Source organism: Boleophthalmus pectinirostris, unplaced genomic scaffold, assembly GCF_026225935.1.
Source record: "Boleophthalmus pectinirostris isolate CB_2022bp ecotype Guang Dong unplaced genomic scaffold, ASM2622593v1 HiC_scaffold_18, whole genome shotgun sequence".
Classification (NCBI taxonomy): domain Eukaryota; kingdom Metazoa; phylum Chordata; class Actinopteri; order Gobiiformes; family Gobiidae; genus Boleophthalmus; species Boleophthalmus pectinirostris.
In genome coordinates this window covers 30,364,981-30,391,728 of record NW_026571133.1, presented here as the reverse complement: position 1 = coordinate 30,391,728, position 26,748 = coordinate 30,364,981, and the positions used below count along the sequence as shown (strand labels likewise).

The following is a 26,748-nucleotide window of genomic DNA, read 5'->3' as shown; positions in this document are numbered from 1 at the left end:
ATTTTCTAATAAACATGAAGAGCTGGCTGAACAACAATATCATGTAACTGACAGTAAGCCACACACCTCGTGCTTTTTGTGTGTTTGTCTCGAGTCACGTAATTAAATACGTGGGTTTCCCTGCAGTGTTTATGAGCACCATGTGGCCAAATCCAATAACAAGGGTTTTAAGTTACTCATTGAGGAACAGGGAAGTCACCTATATACCGTAGTAGGTTTATAGTAGGCTACACTGCCTTGATTGTTGTCAAACAAGGAAATACCCTTTCTATTCACAAAGCGATGATAACATTAAGATGATATATTACTGATAGATTATGCATAAACTATCTTGACCCTGACATTTTAACTGAATATATTTTTGTACTGCAATTTTTATCTATACTTAAAGGTTTATGGTAAATTAATAACTTACAATTTCTTTCATTTTTGTACCAACACCAAGAGTACACTAGATGGGGCTGTTGCCACAATACTCTAATGCAATACAACTAGTGATGGAGTAATGAGTTAGAATTTAAGGGTTAGGTTAACATAGATCGTGTGATACAAGAACTGTCACATAATTGGCATTGAAACACTAAGTTTTCACCATGTGCTGCTATATGCTAGTAAGACCCTCAAGAGTTAACCCCTATGACAGACCTGGCCCCAATTTCCTATTGAGCCCCAGCTTACCAGAATGATTTGAGCTTTTTGTAATTAATATTCTAAGAGAGTGCAACATCAGGAAACAATTATTCAATAAAATCTGGAGTTTAACACAGAGCACACACAGGCTCACATACTAGTATTACCGAGATGATCCACGAATCAGGTCTCACGTTACCTCCTACACACAGCACTACAATTAGTTAAGTTAAAGACTACAAAACACAATCACGAGAATAAACTTGATCAGCCATGTAGTTGTTGCGTCCAAGATGACAGTTAACTATGACCACAGTACTGCATGGAGGAACTATGTTGTTCTAAAATCTTTTAAGTAGCCTATTGATGATTTTTTATTCTATTTAATATGTCAAAATGGCATGGGTTTTACTAAGTATTAAGGAAAGATTATATTATTAAATAGTACAGTGCTTAGTGCATTATTTTGGTAGTCCAATATTCATTTTAACTGGCAATTCCACTCGTGATGCCTATACACAATGAAATAGTCCAAAAAGATAAAGGAGAGATAATAGCGATAGTTCAGCATTTATTTGTTTTAAAGTTATTTAGAAGAAGCAACAATTGGATATGTTTGTTATTAGGCAAAAGAGTGAATCAATTTCTCTCCCTAATTTCAAGTAGCTTCTTCAATTCTGATGCAACTCAGGTAGGAACTGGCTTATACAGTATCTCTCTGAAGGGAGGAGTACTCTGAAGTTTACAGTTAATTGTCAAGACTATGCGTTAATAGGCCTATTGTCTACCCTAACATAAGAACTATCACCTGAGTTTTATCAGTTACTTTAGATGACCTGTATCAGAGGATGAATGACAGGCCAATAAGATTTTTATTGCAAGTTTGGTGGTCCTACGACAGACACAACCTCCAGCTCTGATTTTATCCAAACCCCTTAGGATGATATCACAAAAAACTTAAACATCAAGTTATCTCCATGAGGTTCAAGTCCAGATGATGACACACACACACACACACACACACACACACACACACACACACACACACACACACACACACACACACACACACACACACACACACACACACACACACACACACACACACACACACACAAGTACAGGGTCTATCCTCAGTCTGGTAATTGGGATCAGATGAGTGGCAGCACCGGTGGGGCGACCTGCTTCTCCAAGAGCCACAGTAACCTGGAAGCATTTATTTTATGGAAAAGATGTTTAGTTAAAGTGCAGAGCAGCAGCCTCTAATGAGCGTGTGCTCCTCGGGCCGGGCCTGGAGACAGCGCCCTGTGATGGATCTGACTGCTGAAACACACACGGCCTCCACCAGCCTGCTCCATGATGGATATGATTGGTGAAAGCTCTGAGCGCCGCTTCCTGAGTCCTTCACTTCCTTCCTCTCTGGCTGGGCAGCCCCAGCTCAGCCGCGTTTCACTAGACCTGCCTTAGATTATTGGGTTGCAGATGAACAGGCGCCCATCAAACTGCGGAACTGTGTTCATCTTCTTCACAGAGGCAATGACTTTGAGAAGACACCATCAGTGTTCAGTTCATTGGGACTTGTGTATCCAGTCTCATTGTCGATTGACTTCAGTAGAACACCTTTGACTACAGTGTTGCTAGTCACAGTGGCACTGTCTGTAAACCTTTGCCTTCAGTGCACAAGGGAGTCTCACTCAGAGCACACTATGTTGTTTATTTATTGTCTTTCCCAAGCAAACTATTGTTTCCTTGCTATTGCCTGCTATTGCCCATTCAAGTCACAGTAATGTGGTTGGTTGTAAGAGGAATTGCATCCAATGTAAAATTCTTCCAATTTATGTGCAAATAGTTTGCTGGTGATCCCTAACAATAAGCAGAGTCAGAAAAACCCCAATGTGTAAAAGAGGTAGGGTTTTTTCTGTGAGATAATGAACTAAATTCCTCTTTTAGATTGTTTTTCCAATTGGAAATTTCCATTTGTTTTCTTATGCTATTTGGATTTACATAGATGTATAGGCAGACACTGGAATAGCCTTTACAATTTTCGAGTTCAAAGATTCAGACATCCAAACCAGCCAATAAAGGCTTCTCAATCATATGCTAAAACATGTGATTTCTTCAAACTCCAGCATCAACTTCTCCTTTTAATATTATTGATTATGAAACCTAAAATGAGGGAAGACACAGCAGAAACATTTCAGAACTCTATGACATCTGATATTCCTCCTGATGGACCTTTTGTTTGTGACTTTACAGATACCCTTTCTTGTCATTGGAGGTCCAGCGGCTTGGAGAGATATCCCTCCTCCAGCTGGCAGCCCTTGATTGTGCGTGTCTCCTGGAGATTCTTTAACTCTTCACAGATAGTAGTATCCAGGGCGCCAGTCACTTCAGATCATACAGAGGGCACTAGTCCCCACAGATCAGGGTGTGGGTGAGGAAATAGCCACAGACATAAAGCTAAATATATAATTCCTCCCATGCCGGTAATCACAATGTCCAGACAATTTGAAATGACAGTTTAACCACTTTAGACTGTGGGGTGCTTTGTTCACATTTGAGTAGCGGGAGGTGAGGTTGCGTTTGAACACGTGCCGGAGCGTCTGGTTGGTCCATATGATGCTTGTGGAGACTCCTTGTAGGTACAGGGGGCTATCCAGAGGGGCCCGTGTGGTCCTCTGTACAAATTGAGGGGAGGAAGAGGGTACATGTCATTGAGTTGGAATGGCTCATAGACCAGACACGGGCAATTCTGCTGAATGACTGACAGGCCAAGAGCTCAGGAAGGAAATACTCTTTGCAAACGGTATTAGTTTACATGATTATTAGGATATCCAGCTTCCTCCTAAAATGGCAGCCTATTTCCCTGTTAGAGCTGGTAAGAGCACCCACCTGGATTAGGCTTCACCACCACATCTAAACAACAAGCACAGCCACCAATTACATCTATAAATATTAATAGGCTAATCTGCACATATTCTTTTTACGCTGTCACTATTACTGCTAACACCCGAAGGGTCAAAGATGCGCTTATGATCATCCAATCCATTTAAATTTTAAGTCCAATTTGCATATGCAGAGATTTTTCTCCCCTCGATATATCTTTTCTTCCCCCCTACCATCATCACATCACAAGAGGAGAGTGCATTTGGTATTCACCCACTGATTGGATGCTTGATGAGATCTTCAGCATGGCTTCTTACACACTGAACACTTTAGAGGTGATGAGGAGAGCAAGTGTGTGTGGAAAATGTGTCTGTGTTAAAGCTGTACCGTTGTTTTGCAGCGAAGACCGGGGCCCTGAGACTTCAGGGCGTAATCATGGGAGAGACAGAAACCAGTTGAGTTTTCTCCATTTCCTATACATATACATACAGTGTTTGAGATGCATGCACTTTCTTCACACTATGGATTTACAGTGTAATACAGGTCTTTTTGGCAAACTACTTTTGGTCCATTGCTGCTCTCAAACTACTTGAAAGTCTCATGAATAATACAATGCTAGAAAATCTGCATCAAAAGTAAAGAGAAATTGAGAAGTAGAAAATGCTAAGAGGCAAATTGTCCAGAATAGAGACGAGAGGTCGGAGGAAGTGAGCTGAGAGCAACACTTCAGACAAGCTCCTCTCTCAATACAGATGCAATGCGTTTCTCTATCATTGTATTTGCCATCCCTGTTCTGTATCTAAGCTTGTACATAGCAGCAACAGAATGAGAAACAACCTTTTTATAGAGTTTTTCACTTTGATACTTTCTCTTAAGGTAAATAGTTTTTGCATAGAATGTTTTTGCACTTTAACAAGACTGGACTTGGCTCCATCAAAATCTAATCACAAGAGAAAATGGTTGTGGTGGCAACCCTATTCTTAGTAATATTCTTTTTTTTTTTTTGTGTGAAAGTTTTCTGGTTATGTGCAATAAAAAATGTATTACTGAAACAATTTATGGATCAAAACAGAAAAATATATAATCAAAGTATTCACTTAAACAAAATATTCAGTCCTTTCTTGCATTTTGGTTCATAAACATAGTTTGTTTAATGGGACAGCATGAGAGGAAATAAGGGAGACAATACTGTATAGTTATGCTGATGGAGCTGGGAGAAACAAGATCAAGATGGCCATATGAGCCACGTCTCTAACGACTGAGTATATATAATAATATTTGTTTTGATTATTGGACTTATGTAATGTTTTTGCACCTAAAGATTCTGTACAGTAGAGTGTATACTGCTACTTCAGTGAATCAGCAATAAATGGAGAACTACAATACACTTATCAAATCCAAACTTTACTGAACTAATTTGAACTTGTATATTTTTGCGAGGAAGGGCCAGGGGACACATCAGAACTTTCACACAGTTGAAGCCTCCAATTGAGTTGTAGCTGGCACACAAATGCCAACACACACACACACACACACACACACACACAGCAACACACACTATAGGATATGTCAACCAGTGGTGCTTGTAGTAAACATCTGAAAGGAACAGGGGTAATTCACTTGATAAATGTCAACTGAAATGAAGCTATCAGCTGAAAGCAATTTCCTTGTGCTCGCCTGTGTTCTGCGCCAGAGACTTGGGAGATTTTCACCCCTCCATCGATCATGAAGCCTCTGTTTTAAGCCAAGGTACACAATGCCCTCAAATTGCTGACATATGGACCAAGAATCACCACAAAAACCTGCCATTTGCACCGCGGCCCGCCCCTGTCCAGACCCAGCCACTCCTCGGCTAAACTCTTGTTTATCCAATGACTCCAGTCTGTTTAGGCCATTAAGGCCAAACCATTTAGAAAGAGAAGGAGCCAAGGAAAATGTAATAAAGCCACAATCTGTAGCAATACTTCTACATTGCAAAGCAGATCATCTGAAAAGTCATCCTTTTCAAATTTAATTCTTAACCTAATGATTAGTTCTACAGCATTATAGTGGTGTAAACTGTAAATGAGAGTGGAGCAAGTGTGTGGGCAAACGTGTGATTTAAGCCTACCGCCATGTGGGCTGCTTGCATGCAGTAGCACAGGAAGTACTGAAAAACAAACCATGATAGAGATGAAGACACTCACCACATAATAATATGGAGGTTGTCAGCGGTGTAAACAAAAGTAGATGAAATAACATGTATTGTATGATCCACCATTACACATGTGCCGTTATTGATATTCCTTTGCAGGCTACTCAGTGATAATATATTTAGGAGCATAGGGCTAACATTAAGTTCATTTCCTACTGGACATGATGAGATGTAGCCAACAGGAGAGTACAAAGATTGCTCAGACTCAGACTAAAGGAAATTTGAAATCCTACAGAAAAAGGACAGAACAGAACAACGGTGCATGCAGGGTTTCTTTAATGGATTTCATGAATATTGTTTCTTTCTGAAGTTATTTGTTGAAGGAGTTACTAAGTTATCAATCCTGAACAGGAACAAAGGCAGCCCATTTTTCCCTAAGTGCATTTTCAACAGACTTAGCATCAATGTGAAACAAATGTTTGGCAACAAGCTAATCACACTGTTCCATGTGAATTCTAGAATCTGCCTCTCACCCGAGCCAACCAAGAAAAACCATGTCAGTTTACCCACAGACGGGTGCGCTGGTTTTATATAAACAGACAGCCCTTGTGGCACAGGGTTTGATTAGGAGAAGCCCACAAATCCCATTAAAAGTCCATTCGTCCCTCCTTTGGTGTTTGTTTGAAGACAGAAGAGTAACAAGGCAGGAGGGAGGTGACTACTGCTGTGTCCCTGCTGCGTGTCTGTGCCAGTGTCTGTTTATGCTTCAACTGTTAAACATAGATTTGCCCCAAAAGAGGAAAGCAGAGATGCCAGGGATGTGGGCAGGAATGAAAAATTGGTGTCTATAAGAAAAAGCCAAATTTGTATGTAGTCACAAAAAAAAAAAAAAAAATCACCACCAAAATGTATAAACGTCCATCTCAGTCCATTATGAAAAAGTACTGTGTCCCCGGTTACTGTCACAGTTAGCCTAGCAGCTCCTTGGTTTTCACTGCAAGGAGCTTGTCGATGTCCACTGTAATGCTGTCTGCCATTTGCTGAATCTGCAAAGAAAAGGACAGATGTATACTTTTGTGTAATTACATGAAGGATGAGAAGTAAAACAGAGCCGGTCTCAAACCTGTTTCTCCACCAGTCGTATTGTGTCTTCAGACTGGCCCTCTTTGGCCTTTTTGACCTGTGCGACAGCGTTAGTGCGCACTCTCCTCACCGAGTCTTTAGCTTTGTTGCTGAACTGTTTAGCCAGTTTAGACAAGTTTTCTCTATGCTCACGTGTTACCCTGCAAAATAAAATAAAAAGATATTAAAAGGTAACAATAGTTACTTCCCACTGTGATCATGTCCATGTGAGGCAAAGGCTGATTTTGGGCTGTATTTGATTAAACTGAATTGAGTCTACGAGTGACAAAAGCCTAATGTTGACATTCACCAATTTGAACATTTCTTCTACTGCTTCTTAATGTGATTATTTAATGTTTTGTCCTCCTGATCAAATTTACTTCAAATTAGATGTTAGACATTTTTGCAATATAAAATATAAATGCTTAATATAAAAAATATACATCCATTAATAGATACAGAAATTAGGACAGATGGCAAAGTAACAAAAATCTATGTACTATGCTAAGTATTGTTCACTATATTTCTTAATTCTTTTTTACTTTGTCTGAAAAATACAATATTTTAAATATATTTACCACACATCAATACAAAATGCATGGAAAAAGGCAAAACTGCATGGTATACTGTACAATACACATGAGTTAGACTACTATTTACTCTGACTGTAAACAACTTTGTATCAAACCACTAATCAGCCACTTGCTACAGGTTTAAGCTGGTGCCCAAACGTCAGTCATTCCAACAAGTTTTTGCTTTTGCACTTTGTAATCACTCCACAAATCCCATTTCCCCATTTTGCTCCCTCACTTTTGTCTTTAATTGGCATTTCTTCGTTGTTTTTGCCTTGTGGATTATTTGCAAACAATCCAAGTGTGGCGTGTATTTACCACAAACAATACAGCCTAATTACCGATTCCAGAGCCAATCAAGGAGCGCCTTCTCTTTGGAAATGCAAATGGTGATCGGAGCAGAGCGTGCCGAGACTGATTGCAGGGGGAGAGCAGTCTGACTCTTGTGTCCCTCCTCTGCCAGACAAACACCTGCTGCTACACACAGTCCCTGTACATGTAATACAGGTCCGATATACACACATGGAGAGGTGTATTGAGTGACCGATAGATAGTTTTGTGCCAGCTTGTTTGATTTGGAGCGGTCAAAAAGAGGCTACAGAATGACCCCACCCCACACATCAACACATATGGGGGGCACTATAAGTCTACAAGCACAAGCCAATAATTCTGTCACTAACAGTTTAGAGCAGGGAGAGTTGGGGGTTTATGAAAAGTTGAAACGCTACACTATAGCTCTGAGAGTGATGGATGAATTTATGAATTTGCAGAAACACAGACATGGGAAATTTATTTGGACAAAGGGCCCTAAGAGACATATTAAAATTATTACCACAGCCAAAGATCTTTTTGAATGAAATATGACTTATTAACCAAGGTAGAAAACAGGGAGATTTTGATACAAGATTAACTCAATAGTGGTTCAAACAATATGTTTTATTATTGTTGGAGTATTTGTACTGTTTAATTTAATACATTACCATAATGATGCTATCTTTTACAGTGCATTGCGATATTTTAATGTTTTAACTATCAGCAAACAACCTATTGGCTGACTTTAAATATAAAATCAGCAATTTTCACAAATAAATCAAGAAATATCAAACAATTCAATGTGCATACTATAAGCACTATATTGAATTACAATGAGCCCCAAAAGACAATACTCTATATTCTTAATTGTAGTAATTGTAATATTACATTTTCAAACCCCTCTTATTGTTTGAGTAAGATTGACTGCAGTATGGTAAATAAAATGTTTGATTTGGTACAGGATCAGTATGTCCCTGCATAATTTCAAGGTCATTAGGGTACGACTTTCAATTTATCAGCCACTAATGGCCTGATGAAACTTCCCTCAGTATTTGAAGTCCTAATGCTTCTGTAAACCAGGGGAAATGTGGAAAAGTCTGACAGAGGAAAAGTGAAGGGAAAGTTTGGGAGCCACTCACTTGGGAACGGGCACTTTGATGATGGTACCGTCCGCCTCAGGGTTCAGGTTCATGCTGCTCTCTCTCAGGGCGCGAGTGGCTGCAGCAGTCGCCTGAGGTAACATGAGACACACACAACAAAAAGATGTATGAGTGTGTGCTTAGAATTAACCAATGTGCAGAGCGGAGAGGCACAGGTAGTCCTCCAGTCCCAGCTGGCAGCCATTAAGGTGCTCCACACTCAGTCTGTATGCAGCACAGGCAGCAGTGTGTGGAAACGCCTTGGGCCACTGTCAGCCTGGGCCCACTGGGACAGGACTGAGAGGTTGCAGGGCAGGGCGCTGACCCCTTCTGACCCCCATCCAGAGTCTGCAAGTGCTGTGTATATACATGGTTACCAGCACAAACACAGATGTGCTGTGAGGTTTGTAAGTTCTAATATGCTCATTTAAACTATTAAGTCCAATAAATTTTTCTTTGAGCCCATTAGAGTGCAAAATGATCACTGTGCATATTTTATTGTATATTCGAATTTAGCACATCTTGCATCTTATATTGTTGAAATGATTTACTTACAAGAAATATGTCCAACTTTAATTACCTGCAAATGATTCCAGATTGACTTTTAAAATGTATGTGTTATTCTGAAGAAAAGTTTATTCATTTAGGGTATTATAAGGAGTTCAAAATAACTTTTATTTTGCTCTCAGGGTCATGACTGTTCTCTGTGCTCAATGAAACCTCAACATAACTGGATCAAAAGCACAGACACTTTTTATTTATTAAAATCACAGTTCTATATGCAACACATGTCTTCTCACTCATGCTCCATGTAAAATACAATCCCCTTTTCCCAAATCACTAACAGCTCTAGTAAACACAGGTCCACGCAGACTAAAGGGAAGGAGGCCAGATTCTTAACAGTCACACTCCTCAAATTGTGTCGGCAAACCGCATGACAACTCCCCGAGCAGGGCTTTACAAAGGCTGCAAATGTGCAACACGAGCAACACGGCAGTTCATTTCCGATATCCCATCTCCTCTTTCCCCCTTCTTTCTCGACAGCTTCTCCTGGCCTCTTCCTCTATGGCAGCGAGATTAAAGGAATTTATTTGTATGTATTAGATTAATTCAGCAGATCTCATTTCTTTTCTTTTGTTAAATTCATCCGGTGGTGCTCTCCAGACGTTCTCTTTGAGTGCGGGGTGATAGATTCAGTTCATACCTATGTTTGATTGTTCTCAGCATCATATTCATCACTGTTTCCTGCCTCCAAAGAGTGCTCTGGTGGTTACAGAAAGCCGTGTGGAATTCTCTGGGAAGCCAAACCAGGCAAGATCTGGTTAATATGTTGGGGAGGAAGAGGAATTACATTGAAATGCAACATCAAACACTCCGGCCTGGTTCAAAGCACTGAGTCTGACTAGGGTTCGATGCATGCATGTTTTAAGAGAAATATATTTTATTAACAAATTACTTTAAACGCACACTTTTCTTATGCTAAATGACGACGGCCTCAAGATCTATGTATGTTCCCAAGTTTTGCTGTGGTTCCTTGACAACAAATGAATGAATGGAAAACAATAGCAACACTGGCGCAACACTTGGTAATGGATAGTCGTCATTAAAAGCTGATTACCGCTGGGTACAGAGGACTTCAGTGTAATGCAGGGAACATCACAACGTCCTGTGTGTGTGGTCCAAGGTGCAATTTTGGTTGGAGAGAACATTCAGACTGAAGCCGTGATGACTACTGCTAGAATTTTTATTTTATTTTTTGAATACTACAGGCAACATAACTGTACTGTTTTATACAGCCTATGTTGGTATTATCAGAGTCAGGAATCAACGGTGCAGTGCTGAGGCTGGCATGCAGCTTATTAGCATAGGTGTTGCAGGCTAAACTCTCTCTATTGTACAGCACATAACCATTTTTCAAACATTTATTTTTGTAAGTAAATCAATATTTGAATAAAATGTGTCTAAATTTGGCCCATAAATAGCATAAATTGTTCAAAATAACTAAAATCTTTCAATTAAATAAAAAAAACAGAAAATTAGTTCTAAAATGGTGCTAAGTCTTGCTTTGATTCATGAGACCACCACACAGTCAGTGCATGGAGCTATGATTGCTCCAGAGACAGACCATCTAGAAAAGAGAAAATTGGGAGCGAAAAGGGTCGAGCAGAGAAAAATAATCCGTTCCTTCCTAACCTGAGGGTAAAATGAGGTCACTTCCCTTTCTGTGACAACTCACAAGCTCAAGTGCCCACATCTCAGCAGTTAAACACACACACGCTGCTATCTTTCACTCAGAACAAAGGGCTGCGCCAGAGATCAATCAATTAACATACGAGACAAAGTCCAAGAGAGACGTGGATCAGGTTACATGCCGGTTCTGTGCTGGCTCACTCTTCCTTCACACAGGATTATTTTGATAAAGTTTACGGTTACTGCCTGTTTGTCCGTGGGAGACAAACGCAGAGTGGGCAGAGGGTCTGCTTACCTCGGGGAAGCTGCTCATGTTGACCACAATGAGCTGAGGGGACTTCATGGAGATCTGGCCCAGCTGGTTCAGAGGGAACTTCCCGTCTTGAGTCGTCACCACAATGTGATCCAGAGCTCCTAAACAGGACACACAAGGGCATTTAATCACTGGATCATTCAATGAAACTAAATCCAAAGAAACATTTACAAATGTGTAGTAATGTAGGAATGGATATAATTACTTTCCCCCAAATTCACACTTACATAGAGGACAGTTGATTGAGATATTGCAAAGAGCCTTCTGTGCAATAATAAGGAAACTATAATTGTACAGCCAAATGCATGGTATATTGTGCATAGGAAACTTTGAAACTTGTTTAGAATGTAAAAAAAAAATTGCTTTTAAAACATAAATTTGTGATGGAACTTTCTGTACAGATCATAGTAATTAAGAAAAATACAATTTTGCAATTATAATAAATTAAATTAATCCAAGTGTGTTAACCAAAATACAAGACAACACTGCAGACATACAAAAAAGATGAGTTAGCATAAAAGTTCCCTTTGAAATGTGTTCACAAAATGATGTTCCAATTAAAACAAAAATGACAAATGTTTGCATAAACTGATACATGCACATGTGTAATAGTAATAGAGTTGACAAAAACTAAGAAGGAGAAACACTGGGCTGATTCGTAAAAATGACCAGTTGTTTTTGAGCATCTTGCACAACTTGAAAACCAATCAACTTTTGAACAACCTTTAAAAAATGCACTCATAAACTTAACATAAAAGTGAGCTCTGCAGTTGAAAAGGTAGTATTGTGAGTTTCAGTTTCCATGAGCACCAGAGTGAGATGCTGTGATGCACTGCTGCAGCAGTGGACCTGTGTGCGTCCCTGCCTGGCTCAGTCTCTCTCTCTGTCCCTCTTGTCCATCTGGCTAAACTCAGACGCTGTTGTTTCCTTCTTCTGCACCTCTGCCTTACATCACTGCTCCCTTTGCACCAATGCAGACTACACCATTGCTGGTGAGGGGGAACAGATGAGGTGAGCCAAAGGTAATGCACTATATGATCAGACTATAATTTCCTTTTAAACAAAAACGGTAAAACATATATTGGAGAGTTCATAATCCTTATTATAGAAGTTAATGTTCACTATCATTATAGTACAGCACACTCCATATAGTAAGCATCCCCTGCAACTTGAGTATAAGCAGTGTTTCTGTATAACAGTAAATTAAGTGAGTGGAGAAGTAAATATTTCAATTTGGTATTTCATTACAAATGTGAAGTAAATGCAAAGTTTACTGACGTTATATAAATTTCTATGTTGACCCAATTTGTTGATCACTCCATTTATGACTAATATGAGTTGATATCTGAGAGGAAAATCAAGTGAATTTAGCTACAAAATGTACAGTAGAGCATGGGAATGTGTGGTCCCTGAATTGTTATTATGTTATGAAAAGTATAAAAAAAGTACTTCTTTCTTGCTTAGCTTTGCTGTGTACGTGTCTGATATCATTACAGTACACAACAACGGTCACTTCTGAACTCCAAGAACTTTTTAGCAGCATTATCAAAATTTATATTTCCGTCTTATCGCTTGTGTGCATAATATATAATATAATTTGTCAACCATTACAGCCAAATGACAGTATTTAGCCATATCTATTTCAAATCAGGTGGCATTCCCATAACCCAGTGCTTTCAAATTTAGATGTCCACACCTAAAAATTCCCAGACAATCATGACGTTCTCAACAGCAATCATTCTTAGGCTAGATAACTTTTTTAAGATAATGACATGATGACTTGTTTGGGAATTGTTTAGTCTACTCCACGTTACCACAGAAACAAATTCTGTCCATCATAGTTTACTCTCAGAGCTTGATCTTTTCACTGCAGGCCTAAGTATAACTTTCTACCACACATTTGCCTCACACAACAAGCATACATATATAGAAGCATGTCTGTCAAAGACACACAGGAGATATCCCCCCACACAAAAGTACAGTAAAAGTTAATTAGAGCCAGATGAGGAGCTTGTGGAACAAACACACACATTGTCATACGAGACTAAAACAGACGTCATTTCATTCCACCAACTCATCTCTGCCGTCAACTCTAAGTCCGGCTGCCTCTGCGGATTACAGCACAGCTGCTCAAAAGAGAGGGACAGTGGTTTAGGATTAAGGACAAAACAGGAAACACAAGACATACAAACTCTTCCAGAAATTGACCTGTTTGTCCATCCAAATTCTATAAGCATTGCTCCTTGATTAATCTGTTTTTTGCATGTGTTCGTGTTTAACTCATACTATCTCCAAATTTCTCTAAATGCAAATGGATAGAAATAATGATTGTAAACATATATACAATAATGATTGTGAGCATATACACAATTACATTTTAGAGGCTTTAAAATTGTGTTCAGGGATAAAACAACCGATAAATGTCCCATCCACCAACAGAGGGCATCATCCAATGGAGAACTCAAACTATTCCAAAACTATGAAAAGAGAGTGGTCTGTATCAAAATGATTTTCAATATATGTAGCCTCACGCATGTAAACACTCAAGCATTTATTAAAAATAAAGCATATTTTCAAGATCCAAATATTTGACTATCTTATCTTATTACGCCTTACCTAAACCAATGGCATGCAATGAAGGGTTAAAGGGAGGGCTTGATTCAGGGAGTAGCTGAGGTCACTGGGCAGGAGAACACGGGAAAGATGATGAACGGAAAGATGAAAAATGGAGATCTATAGAAACCAGTGAAAAGTGATACTTAGTGCTCACTAGAGATGAATGACATGGACAATGATTCATGCTTTGCTAAGGAAAATTATAGTGCAAACAAATAGCATCAAAATATTATAAGAATAAATATCCCGACTGTCCCTAAATGGACTTTTTCACTGCTTCTCGTCTCCCAAAATAAGAAGCTTTGTTATTTTATCTGTTTAACAAAACTTAATCAACAGTTGTTTTATAAGCCACCTCTTTTTCAAAGGATCAATATTATTAACTAGACATAGACTGCAGAACAAGAAAAAAAGTAGAGAGCTGCAGTACTGGCCTTGCAGAGAACTGGAGGAAAAACTCAACACCTGGTCATGGGCTTCAGATGTCAAATGAAAAATGATGAAAAAATATATTAGTAGTTGTAGTTACTATGTTTTGTATTTTGTGCTCCTGGAATTAGGTAAATTGAGAAAACTGGTGTAACTCCCCTATGTTTAATCTGTTCATTGTTCAGTCGTATAGACCAAGTACTCCAAGCCGCTTTAAAAGAACATAATGTTGATTAGTAGCTTTGAATATAAAATGTTCTTTGTTGTTGTTATGAATTTTCTTGGATGCATTTGGATATCACTTTCATTCAAACTGAAAGTATTGAATATAACTTATTATATTCATTATGTAAAGTGTATAAATACTGCCCAAACTAGGGAGTGTAGTAGAGTACATGTCCATTTCTTTAATCTATCTTTGGTTCTATTATTAATATTTGCTAATATTGGTATCTACAAGTTGTCACAAAAAGGCTCTATTTTGGACAGTTCATAAAAACTTTAAATTTAAGGAATGAAGCCAATTTTAAAAAGAAGAAACACACTGAGGAAAAAAAAGGATCTTGAGAAAGAGTGATGATTTGAATACCTGGGGAGGTCCTGATGCTGAGGTTGCGTGTAAAGTCATTTTTGAGAGCATCCAGCACTGCATTCATGTCCATCTTCACTTCATCCAGATTGATGATGTCTTCCACCAGGGCTGAATTAATATTCACCTTAACCGCCTGGCCCTTTGCCTTGGCTAGAGATGAAAAGACACCAATATGATATGTAAAACTAATCAAATCTGCTCATAATACTGTACTCCAAAGATCCTGCCAAAAGAGCTCCAGAGGCTGTATGCCAATTGTTATTAAATTACAACACAAACCTTTAGCCTTTTTAGTTGCATAATGACGGCTATATGCAGTGTTGAAACAGGTTGGCCCAGGACTGAGTACTGGTGTCCTGGCTCTGTTGACAACCACTGCAGAAGACCGGAGCTGCTGCAACATGGGCCGGCAACGCAAAGAACGTAGCAGGCTCATGCTCATAACCATGACTGAAAAGACAAAGAAATGAGTATTTTAAAAAATATGAAAAAGTGCATTATAACACGCTTTGTCTGTTATAAGGAAGAAATGAGGTAATGGCACATCTCAGCCAGCAGGAGGTAGACTTCTTGTAAAGGGCTTTTGCAGTAAAGATAGATTTTAGACATCATGGCTTTCTAAACCTGGGGTTCTTAACCTTGTTGAAGTTGGGGTCCGACTTTTTCTGTAGGTGGGTGCACGGAGTCCTACCTTGGGACACGGTCCTATGGTTAAGAATCACCGTTTTAAAAGAAGATCAAAATATTACAGTTTGAGGTGAGAGAATGATTTTGTTTTAAGATATGATAATGAATCAACAAAGCTATGGAGTAATCTTTGTGATATTCATTTTCTATTTTCTTTTTCTGTGCAACAAATTAATCTATGGTGTCTCCTGGCAAGATGTCATTGTACTCACACATAAATTATAATCATGACAAAAAATAAGGGTTGATAAACATATGTGCCATGTCCATAGAAAGTCGCATTTACTTTCAAACCACACCACGTTTACGTTATTTAGTAAGCACTGTCCTACAACCAAACAATTACAAGTAAATATTTAGGCCATATGTGAGATTAGCATCTTGGAGACAAAGCTTAGACACACAGGTGGCCAGGTGGACTAGACAGTTCAGATTATGAGATGGTGACAGTTCTTTTCAAAGGTAGAGTCAAGCAGAAAAGAGTGCAGGTGTCCAGATAGATATCCTGAAAATATCCCACTCAAAACTCACTTTATTCTGTCCAGGGGCTATGCACATTTACATCAAGAGATTACATCTGCTCCATTTATAGTATCAAAAGTACCAATTAATGAGTATGTTACGAGTAAATAATATATTGTTTTATTTTATTTATTTCTTACCAGGTAAACCTTTCTGCAAACGTGCGAAAATACTTGATGTACAACACAATAGTGACAACACAGATATTTGGAGAATGAAAAAATAAAAATGTTAATAATGTGTAATACCTCAATTAATGTGAGTTATTTTATTTTATTTTATTTTTTTAACTCAAGGCAATAACATATAATATATGTAAAATTATTTAATCAGAATTATATCATTACACATTGATAGCCTTACGTGTAATATAAAATAATTCTTAGATGTCGTGAAAAGACCACGTGAGTCACTATCATACATAAGTTATAAATGCTTGAACGTAATTAGAGGATGTTTTATGACAAATAAAACATGTTTGAAGGTCGACAACACATTACAGTAAGTATTTAGGTAACTTTTAACAGCTCATACGCCTCTAACACATCACAGATGCCACATTTCCTCATGTCTTTCGAAGAGTTTACTTACCCTGAGTTTCAAATTTTACTGGTGAGCATTTAAGCGTTTGATTTTAGCTGACAGGAAAAGGGAAAATACACGATGGGCCAGCTTCTTCGTCATAACTCTGCGTCGACGAAAATTTTGACTCTGTGTGCGATGATATTGTTAAAGCAACATACCAACAGGGCGGTGTCGATGAAGCTCTGTGGACCTGATATCCTCTTCTGTAGCTCTAATTCTAAACGGTAGAGCCCGTTTTACAAATCGAACACACTCTGAGGACGGCTCCGAAAACAAACTACAGCATCACCTTGCGCCTTTGTTATTGGACAAGGAATGTGCAGGAGTAGCATTTTGAGCTAACCAGCATCGAATACTTTTTAAGATAGATTAAGCCGTAATTACACTATGATTTTGAAACGTGTTATATCCTGAACTGGGATCTTAAATTTCAACTTTAAATCACACGAACAAAGACAACAGCAAGCAGCAGGAAGTGATCCAAGGTAAACTGGTTGAAAGCTTTAGCATTTAGCCCGCAACGACAAATCGAGCTTGGGGTTAATAAGTTCCAAATTTGGCAAAGGTAAATCTGAAATAATATATTATATTTGACTGCGTGTAGCCCAGTATATATAGCCCATATTATTTTCACTCTTAAAAGTTGGGTAAAACCTTACCAAGCTGGGCAATTGTTATTATTTTGTAGATAGAGCAGAGATATAACGTAATTGCATTAATTTAGTCAAGATTACATGTGGTGTGAAAGTGTTTTGTATATGAAATTAACTCGCGCGCTATTCATTCACATAACTCTTTTTACTTTCTTCTCTTTCTAATTCTCGGACAGGGGACACATGTCGTCTGCATCAGAGACAGTCGAAAATGCCTCCATCCTTTCTGAAAGTGGTGCCCATGATGGAAACCGCTTATGGATTGGTAACATTGATCCCAAAATTACAGAGTAAGTACAAGGATGTGTTGAATAAAAAAAAAAAAAAAAAAAAAAAAAAAAAAGCAGTAACATCTCGTCAGATCTCAGAAGCTAAGCAAGACTGTTCCTGGTTATTACTTAGATTGGAAACCGCTGGAAATAGCAAGTGCCACAGTGGCAAAAACTGTTGTTGTGTACTGTTGTGGCCGATGGATCAGATTGGCAGACTCGTTTCCATGCCATTGTTCATATTTATAAAGTACTTTCAATGCATTTTTGTCTAAGACTGTATTTTGCAAGTATTAAGCCATAACAGTTTTCTTCCCAATGAAGTAATTTGGATTACAATGCATGTTTCTGTACATGCACTGAAATCATAATAAGCATTAATAAGTGTTTGATAAATACTAATTAATAGCTAAGTAACAGCTAATTAGCACACCAATTATGATTTCATTAGCAATTATTATGCGGTCCCTAAACTAAAGTGTCACCAATGTTTCTTATATTATATAACCATGAGTGTGAGAGAGAAACTTTACTGCAGGTCTCCAACCTTTTTCCTCTGGTGAGCCTTTATAAAACAAAAATGCCAGAGAGCTACTAATTTTAGCAGTTGCAAGCAATTGAGTGTATATAAGAGCAACACCAAGCCTTAGATGTATAGTTAGATGCTTATAAAACATAAACCATTATCCAGTTATTAGTGTACAAAGTTAGGCATCAAAACGATACATTTACAATGGTAATAGGCATTTAATTAATTTAAGCATAATAAGTATAATTCAGAAATCCCTTGGAGAGCTACTTGAAAAGGGGGTGGAGGAGAGCTCCTGAGCTTCAGGTTGGAGACCTCTAGCGCAAACACTTCAGTCAATTATCAATGGAGTAAATAAAATAAGCTGTTAATATTAAGCAATCTATTGTCCATGGTATAAATCACTGGTTGTGCTCTATGACTTGTCTGGCTCTGCCTTATGCAGAGGTGAGGTGAAGCATTGTGTGCACATCTATTGATGAAATGTGTGTATAGGCTGTGTGTGTGTGTCACAGGCTGACACTGAGCAGGCGGCACTAGGCGTGTGAAAGACAGGCAGCGAGGCGTGGAGACCTGCTCAGCTAAGGACCAGGCATCATTCCTCACTCACCTGCCCTGTTTACTTTCCCCACGTCAGCCTCGACCTGAGCACGTCTGGCTGTGTTAATGTGTACTGTTTGTGTGGGGAACACTGAGGTGTCGATGTACATACTTTGAACATGTATTTTTATGCTACATCTTTCCCTCTTAAAACGTAGCTTCTGTAACCCGCATGTGCGCTGTGTGTAATTGTGGCACAATGTGATGGAGAAGAGTCCTTCTGTTAAGAGTAATGGGTTTGTTTTTGCGCCTGTGGGGGCTGTTTGAGAATGTTCGGGGTGCAGCTCTGGTGGGCGTCTAGACAGGCGTTTCCTTCCCTTTCTGCTGCTCTGCTCAACTTCTGCCTAAATAGGCCAATACCTCACAGTATAGAGAAAAAACAAGAGAAATGCCCATGGCCTCCGTTCCTGATTGGGAAGATTAATTAGCTCCTGCAAAGCACTTTCCACAACCTTTGCATGTTCCATTCACCCACGAGCTTTGCAAGATATAAAAGCATATACAATTAGTTTTTATAATTTTATTTTATTTTTTAACTTAATTGTAAATATTAGTAATCCAAGGAATTTAGCTGATTGTTTGCATGTGCCACATTACTGACTGGTAAAACTGAAATATATCTTCTACTCGCATATGTTTCGAATTAAGTATCGTTTAACTTATACAGTATAGTATAATAATAGAAGGAGCCAGCAGAAAACCTTCAGACTTTTTTTGTCTCACTCTAATCACTTTTTGCCCTCTTAATAAAGCGAGCACAGGTGTACTGGAGGTTTCATCACATGTTGATGTTCCTGCTCTTTGGTTCAATTCATTATGTCACCTTCCTGTTAGCAATAATCCATCACCCTTTCTATTTAGTCCACTCTAGGGACATTCTTCTTTACATTTCCATAAGCTCTAGTTGAAGTTATTTTGTCAGTTAAAACAAGTGACTTATCTCATCACACACAGCCTTGTTCCACAGTTTTCCACTCTACAGGTGGCTTCCAAGTTTAAACATTTGTCTTCCCATCTTGATTCCTGGCACTTTACTGCAATGGACTATTTGTCTTTTCTATCTGTCTTGTGCTTGCGTCTCCTCTTCCTTCCTTCCTCATCTGTGCATCCTAAGTGCTTTTATAAGGTCTACCTGGCTTCCACTGTCCTTTGACTCCTCACCTCAACACTTCTCTGGGCTGTGCCCCGTCTTCCTCCACCTTTGACCTGTGCATCGACCAACATCGCTGCAGTGAACCCAAGTCTCCTTTTCCCCAGCCCTCTCCTCCTCTTCCTCCGGAGGATTTAACAGCCCCCAGGAGGAATGTTCCATTGTGGCTTGGCTCATAGATCCAAACATGTTCTGGGACATGGACGCCATTTAGGTTTATGTAAATCTCTGCTATCTTTGGCTATGCACAGACTGACATACAGAGCATAAGTACATTACACAGATGACAAGATTTTTTTGTGAGGCAAAGAGTCATTTTTGCAATGAATAAAAATACATTTATATTGTAGTAGTAACATTTGGTAGAGTCTACAGAAGCTTTCAGGGTGTTGTCTGGGAAAAGCAGAAGTCCTCTCTGTCTCAAGGCTCCAGGGAGGCATTACAACAACCTGTACCTAAAAGCCAAATCCGTTACAATTGTAAACATGAGAAAATGAGCATCTATCAGTCATCTTTGTTATGACAAATGCATTTGTTCCTAAACTGAGGTCAGGGAGGTCAGTCCCTTAAAGTACATTGCTTAAGACAATGGGAAGATATTTGTTATTTTCTTTTTCTGTATTTTCTATATTTCACTTGCTAATGATACTGAACAACAACCATGACATAGGAAGCTTTTCAATCTCCAGTGTTGTAATTTACATTACACACAGGCACATGGAGAGAGAGCTCACATCCAGCGACATTTATTCAGTTCATGCTTGCATCGTTCTGGGAATATTTCAGTATGTATAACCCTGGCAGATACCATATTGTGTGTCCACTGGTCTGACGATCAAACCTGATGATGCTCTTACAGTAAACATAACAGACTCTCCTTAAACCCTAAGAATAATTTATGAATATGCAGCAGTTCTATACAGTCATCCTGCCATTTAAGCAGCCATGGAGCCTTGACAAAAGAGAACCCCGACCCTGAACTTTGTGCTTGCCTGGTGCATTTCCACATTATTGTCACACAAGAGGCTTTCCCATAGCATCAGGCGCTCAGACACGCACACCTCCACACCTTCTCTCACTGCACAGTACACTGGCCGTCCCAGACTGCTGTGAACAGTCAGTGCAGATTGTTTGTGCTGGGCCCTGTGCTCAGGGGGGCTTTGAGGTTTCCTCTGTTTTATTCCCTCATTGTCCTGCTACTGTATCCTCCGTATTGTCTCAATAAAAGATTTACTGTCAGTGGCATGCCACCACAGCTGGGCTCATGCTAATGAGCTGTTGTGGAAACTAAGCTGTCATTCTCATTACTCTGTTGTTGTGACCAAATGCTACAATAAAGAACAAGCCAAGTTTTATTCATGATGCTACAGCTACTTTACTTTTCAAAGAATGATGCTTTTTTTCTTCTCAAATATGAACCTATGTTATTCTGTTATTTATTTATTTTCATACATATTTTAATGCTCTGTTCACACTCTCTAGACAAACTCTATTGATCCACTAGGGAAATCATTTGGACACAGCAGATCACACATCTTAATATATTCTAATAACAAATGGCAGACATATAAATGGTAATAATAGTTTTCCATGATTGCTGTGTCCAGGTACCACCTTGTGAAGTTGCTGGAGAAGTTTGGTAAGGTCAAGCAGTTTGACTTCCTCTTTCACAAGTCTGGGCCTTTGGAGGGGCAGCCCCGAGGATACTGCTTTGTCAACTTCAGCACCAGAGAGGTATGCTCTCTTTACCAAAACATACGTATTCCATTCAAATATGCAGTTCTGTGTTTTGTAGTTTAGTAATATTTTTAGATGTATGTATGACATATAATAAAGAACTGAGTATAGCCTTCCCACTGTCTTTATTTCCTTCAGACTTTTAAAATGTTTACATCGAAATGAGTAAAGTGCTGCATATTTCTTAACACTTGAGACAGGCACAGCTCGGCGCAGCGGGCAGTTATATTTTTCAGAGTGAGCCTGGGGACGGTGATAAGCATCTTGTTTCACAGCTAGTGAGCATCAGTGGGATATGAATCCCTCCCAAAAGGATTCAGCAGAGGAAGTGGCTGTTTATCTTACACTCTCACACGTGCCGATACAGCACTTCATTAGAAACATTTAGCATCAAAGCCACTTACATGTTTAATGAGACAGACTACATTTTTTCACTCTGCTTCCTAAACACAAAGACACACTCGGTGGTTGCCCACATCAGAGCATATCACCACCTATTATTGTTTCCCCCATCTCTACATAAATAGTAATGATTTAATGACTCACTTGCAGTAATCAACGCTGATTCTCAATCATCACTGTACAAAGCTCTTCCGTCCTATTTCTCTTTTGACTCCCTTCTTTGTAAAATTGTTTGTAGGAGGCAGAGAGAGCTATTCAGCGTTTAAATGGGAAACTGGCATTATCCAAGAAGCTAGTTGTGCGATGGGCACATGCACAGGTGAGGGTAAGTGTCATTGCGCACTGGATATATGTAATATACATGTAATACTATTATTGTTGAGAGACCTTATATAATTAAGTTAAACACAAATCTGTTTAGTAATACCACAAGTGTATCATCATCTCAGTAAAGAATTATTGTTACTTTCAATTTTCCAAGTTATTCAGAAGGGGATTGTTTATAGAAAATGTACATGTTTGAAAAAAGTCACAAACTGACAAGACTTTTCTAAGATTTGTCTCTTTAAAAATATTTGGGATATCAGAGATTATGAACCTCAGCTTGTTTTGGGATTTCTGCTGTTGTCCGTGCAGAGGGAGCCGTGTGGTCCCAGCACAGCGTATGCCTATGTTTTAACAATAGACAACCTCCTGGCAATGGGTGAAGGGATATCCTGTATAGAGACCAATCACACCCTTTGCACACACGCACACACACACGCATACACACACACAGCTAGTGGAGGGGGTCAGGGTCAATACTTCTGCTGCCGACACCACAACTGGCTACTGAGAAATTTTCTGCACTCATATTCTTTATTAATACAGTCTTTATTGAAAGAAATCTGCCATTGCAATGTCAAAATTGAGTAGCAAGACATTTATTCTTATTGCTCTCAAAAAGATACTGTGATGAAATTTAAAAAGGACAGCATCAAAAAGCACGCTATTTTTGAGTAAGATTAAACTTTTTTCAACACCACCACTTTCATTTATTTGTTTTTACTAAACTGGCACGGAATAGCCCTTACCTTTTTCTCACTTTTCTTTTCAACACAAATAATACAAGGTAGTAGTATGTTGTAATTATGCATCGCAGTACACCATCTACAAGCGTTACAAGGGTTTTTTTTTTTTTTTTTTTTTGCTGGTTTCTTTGTTATGTTTTTTACTAATACTCCAGGCCAGTTTCCAAAATCTCAAGAGGTAGTTTTAAGAGGTGCCCATTTAATTTACAGACCTGCAAGAAGAAGTGAATCATATATAACTTTGGTTTTGAATGCCAAGTCTTAATAAAAAAAAAGCATTTTTCTCAAAAAATAATCATAATATTCCCCCAGTTTGTGGGTTCTTTAAGATGTATTTTGCCTTGTTCAGTCCTGATTTGTAAGGATTGAGGATTGATTAATTGTACACTACAGTATATTTACAGCCTATATGATCCTGCCCTATGCTCTAGGAATAGCTGGAAGGGTAGGGTCTTGGCTGTTGTAACAGTCATTGTTTAGGACCTATTCTTGGCCATACATGTTATTGACAATGAGATGCTTTGTGTTCCTTCTTGTGACCTGTTCTCATCCAAGATATTTGACAGCCTCACATATATGTGCACATATCTGCACATATAGTGCACTTAGACGCAGAGGTTGGTGCATGACCGCTGTTCTGTCTCTGTTTTTCTCCACAGGTTGGAAGAATGTGTTGGCGGGTGGAGATGTTTGGAAGGTGGTTTTGAAAGGAATGAGTGCGGACATTTGTTTTTGCTCCTCAACTTCTCCCACTTGCTCCTCACTCATCCATTAGGGTGTGATTGCGAGGTGGAAGCACAGTTTTGCTTGGTTACTCTGGTGTTTTGATGTAGACACAAACAAGATCTATAATTTAATAATTCTGATGTTTGTGTGATGAGAGATACTGTCAGTAGTTATTATGGGCTTTGAGGTTTGGACATGGTTTATTTATGATCTATTCTCCTCCTACTAGAACTTTGCATTATCAGTTGGATTCAATATATGATTGAATTCATATATCAAACAATTGATAAATGCATTCAAATTAACAGTTGATTTTTTGGTGACACTACCTATAGGAAAATGTACCTACCTCAATAAGGACAAAATAACAACATGTAGTAACATACAACCCAACCCATCTAACCCTAATCCTTACTACGTTATTACATGTTGTATGTAAAACATACTGCAAAATGAAATGTGACCGAATACTTAAATTACCCATTAAACAGTGATTGGGATCAACTATAAATTTTAATTTGTACCATCATGTCCCACTCCATACCTTGTAGATAGCTGACTAGACTTTTTTTTCAGAGAGTAGATGCATTTTATGATTCACTTATCAAACAAACATGTATTGATATTTTTCTTGTTTCTTGTCTCTTTCCTCACTCCTTGGCCTGTCTTTGTCACTCATCTCTCTTACTGTTTCCATCACACTTGTCTTGTGAAATCTACAACTGTCTTGGTTTGGGTGGATCTGTGCTTCTATTCTGCAGAGGTTTGAAACTTTCCGAAATGAGAAGTCAATGCCTTCCAGTCTGGAGCCATCATCCAGTGGTGGAGCAGAGTCTTTAACAGCAAATCATCTCAGGTCCGTGTCTATTTGCCCTCTCTTCCTTTTTATCAACATAAATCGCAGTTGACGATTTAAAGAGTTGTATTGCCAAACCCCTGACAACACTCTATAGCAAAGGTGTTAATTCATGAATTCATCACAGAGAGTTGTTATCCCTTTTTTTCTTGAATACACACTTACCACAGCGCGCAAGTCTATCATGGACATCTTTACAGAAAAGGGTGCACACTTGGGCAGTAGTGTAAATCGGAAGCCAAGTATAAACACTCACCTATATTGTACCACCACTGAACCTCGATACAACTATTCATCCGCTGCTCTTAGATGCACTGTAATTTGCCTCCATTTAAATGTCACTATTTTCTCCGGTGTAATCATTTTGGTGTTGTTGGGCAAGAGGGCTAATACAGGGGCAGCTATCTGCCTCACCCCTGTATTAGCCTTCGCTCTTCTTTAATGTATCCTTCTCCTCATTTTACTCTTGTAGCACGAGCGCTAAGATACGAGCCATTGAGGCCAAACTGCAGATGATGGAGGAGAACCCAGATAGTGACTGCGGGGGCCCGTCTCCCTACATTTACAACAAGCCTCCCGAGAGGAAACGCTGGGAGCCCTATGGTAAATCGCAAAGCAGGCCCTCCGACGCTTTAGGAGATGACCCTTCCTCCTGCTCCTATAATATGATACCTCCTCCCACTAAACAATAAACATAAGTGGACTGCTTTACAGACTCTACGCAGATGCTTCTAAGAGAGCTAGACCTGGGCCCGTGAATACCTTTTGTCAGTTGGTTTCTGTCATTTTAAGTAAGGATTGTCCTACTATCTCTTTACTTCTGGAATAATAAAACCATGAGATGCAGGTAGAATGTGTTTAAGTTGTGATATAGAGCTTATTCAATTAGGTTATATTTTTTCTGTTATATTTTATGATGAAATTTGTTTTCTTAATATAATTCAAATGTTTCAAATGTTTTGACCCCATATAGGGCTTTTCCAGTGTTCACTTCAGACCTCAGTGGATAGATATGCAAAAATTGTGTTTAATTTACTTTGTGATTTGATATTGAAAGTATTTGTGTGTGTGTGTGTGTGTTTTTTTTACTGTTACACTTAATTAAACGTAGTACATATACACAGTCTTATTGAGTGTGTTTTAATGGGTTAGTTAAACATGTAAGTGAAGCATGTCTCAAACATATCTGAAAGCATTGTCTGAACTGTATAATTTGCAATGATTCATTGTGCTAAATATAGGTTATATAAAAAATGTTTTTGTCTGCAAAATATATATCACATTTAATAGTTGTATTTCTTTGCTGATATTATATATGTATGTATGTATGTATGTATTTACTTATTTATTGTTTTAAGTGCTCTAGAAAGTGTAATTTTTCCGCACAACGATATTATTGATGGGTCGTGCGTAAAACCCTACCCCCGAATTATTTAAATGTCTGGAAATTAAAACCTTGAACCTTGAAGAAAAAAAATCCAAATTGTGTCCATAAAAAAAATCGTTATCATCATCTGGGATTCAGTTATTTTTCATATTTCTGTCTCGTCTTAACAAATAGTAAAAATATTGGACGCATTGGTGGCTTATTTAAACGGGATCACTGGTGTGCCACACACTGACTGATAATTGCGGGTTCGGACGGACAGACTAATGATTGACGCCGTGATCTGGAAGTGGTGTGTGGCCTCGAACAGATGCTGTAATGAGCAGACTCCGCTTTCGCTGCACAGCCCCCTAAATGGTCATTTGATTCCATTTTATATGGTAGAAATCTGCTATTTTTAATTGATTAAAATATAGCCAAGACTTTCTATGTAAAGAGGTTTTCTTTATCTGGATATACATGAATCATATAAACTCAAAGATTCCCATTTACAAAATTTATGAATTTGTTTTTACCAAATCAGCTAAACAGTCATAAAACGGCTGTGCGTGATCATGCGTAATGCACCCCCATTGACTTGTTCTCTTCACGGAGATTTTTAATTAAAAAAAAAAAAAAAAAAAATCTTATTTATACTTTT

General features: G+C 38.6%; 2 protein-coding genes across 2 annotated transcripts; one reads left to right on the top strand and one right to left on the bottom strand.

Moving 5' to 3' along the window:
* Nucleotides 1-5,969: 5,969 nt before the first annotated feature.
* On the bottom strand, nucleotides 5,970-16,887 carry mrrf (mitochondrial ribosome recycling factor). Its single transcript, XM_020940254.2, has 7 exons — nucleotides 16,736-16,887; nucleotides 15,215-15,385; nucleotides 14,933-15,085; nucleotides 11,281-11,399; nucleotides 8,796-8,887; nucleotides 6,774-6,933; nucleotides 5,970-6,696 (listed from the first exon to the last, which is right to left on the bottom strand). The coding sequence occupies exons 2-7, from the start codon at nucleotides 15,381-15,383 to the stop codon at nucleotides 6,619-6,621; spliced, it is 771 nt and encodes a 256-aa protein (XP_020795913.1). The 5' UTR covers nucleotides 15,384-15,385; nucleotides 16,736-16,887; the 3' UTR covers nucleotides 5,970-6,618.
* rbm18 (RNA binding motif protein 18) lies at nucleotides 16,885-25,840 on the top strand. The gene is given in 7 exon segments (XM_020940248.2): nucleotides 16,885-17,214; nucleotides 17,559-17,672; nucleotides 21,538-21,664; nucleotides 22,308-22,394; nucleotides 24,627-24,721; nucleotides 25,194-25,342; nucleotides 25,345-25,840. Coding segments are annotated over 6 exon segments (585 nt in total). The 5' UTR covers nucleotides 16,885-17,214; nucleotides 17,559-17,565; the 3' UTR covers nucleotides 25,365-25,840.
* Nucleotides 25,841-26,748: the final 908 nt, after the last annotated feature.

What these genes read in the sequence shown, in the direction of transcription:
- mrrf (XM_020940254.2), bottom strand. Translation starts at nt 15,383, where the DNA reads ATGGTTATGAGCATGAGCCTGCTACGTTCTTTGCGTTGCCGGCCCATG. An exon ending in CAGCATCAGGACCTCCCCAG is followed by an intron (nt 11,400 to 14,932) that starts GTATTCAAATCA and finishes TGTCCTGTTTAG; the next exon opens with GAGCTCTGGATCACATTGTG. An exon ending in ACATGAGCAGCTTCCCCGAG is followed by an intron (nt 8,888 to 11,280) that starts GTAAGCAGACCC and finishes ATGTTACCTCAG; the next exon opens with GCGACTGCTGCAGCCACTCG.